Source organism: Oncorhynchus tshawytscha, linkage group LG12 (genome assembly GCF_018296145.1).
Source record: "Oncorhynchus tshawytscha isolate Ot180627B linkage group LG12, Otsh_v2.0, whole genome shotgun sequence".
Lineage (NCBI taxonomy): Eukaryota > Metazoa > Chordata > Actinopteri > Salmoniformes > Salmonidae > Oncorhynchus > Oncorhynchus tshawytscha.
The window spans coordinates 65,716,214-65,720,631 of NC_056440.1; the positions used below are offsets into that span (position 1 = coordinate 65,716,214).

Genomic DNA, 4,418 nt, shown 5'->3' on the forward strand with positions numbered 1-4,418 from the left:
TTTGATATATGCGCTTGTCACTGTCCTAATGACGAATCCATCTGTGCGGAGTCCAGTGCAGGGCTTGGAGGAGATGGTCTCATCCTTCAGCTATTTAGGTTAATGTCCTCGCACTCTTCCTCCCCAATCCACTCCCCCATGTAGCTCATCTCTGCCTGCTCACAGGTGGTCTTCACCTGATTCCGCCTGTAGTGGAATTGAGTGGCGATAGAGCCATTGCTCATACAACTGGGCCACAACCGAATGATCCTAGTGTAAATGAGTGTTTCAATACAATGTCGACTACATTACACAACAAAACAATGACATACAAGGACACCAACTCTGAAATGTGTTGAAAAGTCCTTTGAATGTGCATATTATCCTAATGGCCAAGGAAGAATAATTTGCCTCTTGGTTGATCTTTTTACTTGCATCAGATCCACGTATTTGATTGGGGCACGTGACTACCACCTAACGTGCCACAGGTGTGGTAGTGGTATTTATTGTTGTGCATACCACGGCTTGGTAAGTTGATTTTATCATGTAAATTCACCTGAAATCATTTTGAAGAGCATGCCCTTGGGTGTTTTCTTTTTTAAGTTTCACAGAGGAAGTGACAAACAATATGACCGACAATGTTTGCAACACTCAATTTGTCTGAGTCCGAGGACACCAATCTAACCAGCGCAGATACGCAAATGCTTCTAGAACGGCACAGGCCCATTAAAATTGGCATAATATCAGTTTTAGGAGCGATGATCACGTTGGGGAATATTGCAGTCATTATGGTGATTTCTTCATCGGTGTCCGGCTGGTCAAGGAACTCTCGATACTTTTTACTCTCACTCACAGGTGCTGATTCGGCGTTTGGACTGATCATCACGCCCTTGAATCTGTGCGTCAGTCTGGCGAAAGACTACAGTGAAGGCCCAGACTCCCTCTGTCACATTGTGGCTTTCTTCAACGCGACGATTTATTCGACGTGCATGTACACACTGGCTACAATAAGTCTAGAGCGATACATAGCAGTGTTTTACCCACTTAAGTACTCATCGCTGATGACAAGGAGAAGAACGCTGTTTTTGATCGCGTTTGCATGGTGTTTTCCTCCATTTTTACTTGTGCCCATATCATTTCCTAACGGGATAATTGAGGTCCACTTTTCTACAGCGTCACTGGTTTGCAATCCATCGTACTCTACTAACGTTGTGTACACTCTAACGTTGACGTGCCTCATCTTCTTTCCTTGTTCAATCATCATGACTTGCGCAAACCTGCGCCTTTGGTTTGCTGCAAAGAGACAGCGAGTAAAGATGCGGGCACAACACCTGGGTCGTCACAACAGACCCGACGTAGCCTCCAGGGTGCTTGTCCCTGTAATGACCGTGTACTACACATGTTGGACGCCGTGCATGGCGGCAATTATCTATAATGGTGAGTAGGCCTATAGAAGGAACCAGTTGGTTTACATTTAGTGGATGAAGGAACTTTAGTTGGAACTTCTAAAATTCAGTCAAGGTGCATGTTTTTCCCAAAGTCACTCACCACCCTTCTAAATGATCTCAGGAAAATTACCGTAACAAATGTAGGCTACAAGGCTGTAAAGTGGAAATGCCAATGTGCTGGGTGTAAGATGACCGAGGTAGGCTGATGAATCAGACTGATATGGGCAGCTTCTGGTATACCGCCTTAAACTAAGCCGTCTCAACGGGAACGTTTCTTTACATTCAAGACTCTAGAATAAAATTACAATTTACACTACCGGTTGTCAGTATAGTTGGTTAATCAAATTGGCCCCAGGAAATTGTTATTTACCCGACTTTTTGGAGCGCTGGTATTGCTGCTGAAATATCTATCACCTGGCACATGCGATAAACCATGTAAACACCTGCAAAACTTTGGTCAGTATGCATGCATCAAAGTGCAAGTTCTTCAGTCTTGTGCACGTGCCTTGGATCAGGAGCAAACGCATCTTGATTGTCCCCACATTTTGAAGTCTTTAATAGTACTTTTCTGTGGATATTTTGACCCACTGATGAACCAATCCCACGGACAATCGGCAGTAAGTTCAAATTGTATTCAACGTTCGTGATAGACAAGGGAAGATGGGTTATTTGTACATTTGTTTGCAGGGCGCCGCATACTAGTTTGCTTGCTTTAACTCGGCTAGGTGATGTTTTTGCAGAGAAGATCTTAGTCGTGCAATGTTACATACAACTATGTTTGGTGCAGTATTTCTCAAGTGAAAATAATTGCATGAAAACTAGTCTTCTCATTTGAATGACAAAGAACACTTCGTTGAAGATTCCTGTTCACACTCCTGCTAGAAGTAGTACTGTTGACAATCTTTCTTCGACTGACTATAGTCCGTCTTATTTCATAGCCTATGCTGTCCCTTTTTATGCATTTTTCTCTCTCTGTTATGTTTTCCACCAGCCATCTCGGGCAACAGAGTTCCAGAGTGGATGGAGTTTTTGGTGGTGTGGCTCCCAACCTCCAACGGTTTCCTCAACTGCATCTTCTACTTCTGGATCAACCGCAGCTTCCGTAGAAAGTTCTGCCTGCTTTTCCAGCGGCTGTGTCTCACATTGTGCCCAGATTTGGCCACGGCCCTGGGCTGCACAGCCAGCTCACAGCCTGTAGTCTGGGACAATAACAACACCTTCCAGGAGCGCTGCTCCAGTGTGTCGTCAACCTGCACCCTGATCACCCTGGCCAGTGACACCCCCTTCTGAGGGATTAGGCTTCTCATAGACATGGTACTCGCTCACATTATTCAATGATACATCTGGTAAGTTTCAACGCCAAACACCTGAAGGACATTTAGGAGAGCTGCTTGTATTGAGATCATGGTATCCGGTTATATTTAAAAACAACGTGTGGCAAGGAGACATGGGAGTGCTGTCAGGCCATGGTGTGGTGTTTGACAGGGGCTTTGAAGCATTTATCTTCCTCACCATCACTATGCAGTTTGAGTTAGTTCGAATATTTTTTTGTTGTATTTTTGTTTTGTTTTTGGAACCCAAACATAATTCTTTAATTTTATTCATCCCCAATTGACAGTATTAGGTCCATGCTGGAATGTTTTTTTGTTGTTTTTTTATAGATTTATTTTTTGTTTTACATTTTACTGTCACATCAAGTGTTGTCAGAATTTCATGCACCAACAGTGAAAACCTCTTAAACCACATTTTTAGTAACTTCTTTTAGTTTGTAAATCCATCTGAATGTAGCCCTCAACCAGCCATGTCTCCCGCCACCTTGTTTGTATTTGCATTATCAGTATTTTACGTGGTGCTACAATTTTATCTGCAGGTTGTCTACAGCCCATCAATATGTTGCACTTAAATGTCAATAATGTTTAATTCATTGAAATATTTAGCCATCAAACAATAACATTTATTTGGTGAACTTCACTCAGAAATGTTTACAAGCTCTTTGATGGTCTTCAGGCCATCTACTCTGTACACCTATATCTTGTATATCAAAGGCCCGGTGTATACGTAGCAGCCTTGCAAGGTAAACCTTTAAGTCATTGAATTTCACCCCGAGAAAAGTAATTAAACGGCTCCGGTGTATAAAAGTCCCCACTACACGTGTCTGTCAGCGTTACCCTTTCCCTCCCTTTGACTTAGCTTCTCATATCACCAGGGTCACCTCCCAATTCGTGGTCCCTTTTTTTTAAAGCTGTTAAGACTACTTATGCATAACCAATGCTGCTACTGTCCGCCCTACATTGTTATGATATTGGGCAGCTCTCTTATACTATTTACAACTTCCTTTAGACATGCTATTATGGTAAATGTTGACGGTGAAACCTGTTGATTGTGAACCCATCTCTTTGAGATTCATGACCTGGCATGTATAGTGTTTGGCCGAAATCTGAAAATATAGTCCATATTTATTATGAAACTTGCCAAACTCTATTGGTGCTTTCAAGTGTAAAAATAAGTACTTGGACTTTTACGAATGTTTGTATGTTTAAATTGTATTTTGTGAATAGTTGAGTGACTTGGCTGTGTACATAACAATTTTATATTGTTTATAAATAAGTGAAAATCCCCCAAAATGTTTGTGATTGGGAAATAAAGCATAATGCCTTTATTGTGTTAATTAGTCATTTCGTGTGGCATGGAAAAGGAGAGGCAGATTTGAGAAGCTGCCTACATGGGAATTATGCTCTGCAAGAGGCTTCACTGAATATCACTATTATTTCCCACACCATATTTATTCCAATTTGAGGTCAAGTCAGACTCACACAGGTTTCTGTGCCTTAGTTCAGGAGATCCAGTCATAGGTGGTGGGCCGACACATTGTATCTGCTTTAGTTTTCAAGATGATTGGTCTCTGCTGAGTGAGGGAGGAGCTGTTTTTTTTTTTTTTTACATAGTGTATATATTTTTTTCTGCACACATTTCTGTTTGATGGCATTGTCC

General features: G+C 41.9%; 1 protein-coding gene across 1 annotated transcript; it reads left to right on the forward strand.

The window, feature by feature from the left end:
- The first annotated feature begins 517 nt into the window (after positions 1 to 517).
- Positions 518 to 4,086, forward strand: LOC112263697 (adenosine receptor A2b-like). The gene is made up of 2 exons (XM_024440214.2): positions 518 to 1,416; positions 2,419 to 4,086. Exons 1-2 carry the CDS (start codon positions 618 to 620, stop codon positions 2,715 to 2,717), a joined length of 1,098 nt encoding a protein of 365 aa, XP_024295982.1. The 5' UTR covers positions 518 to 617; the 3' UTR covers positions 2,718 to 4,086.
- The last annotated feature ends 332 nt before the right edge of the window (positions 4,087 to 4,418 follow it).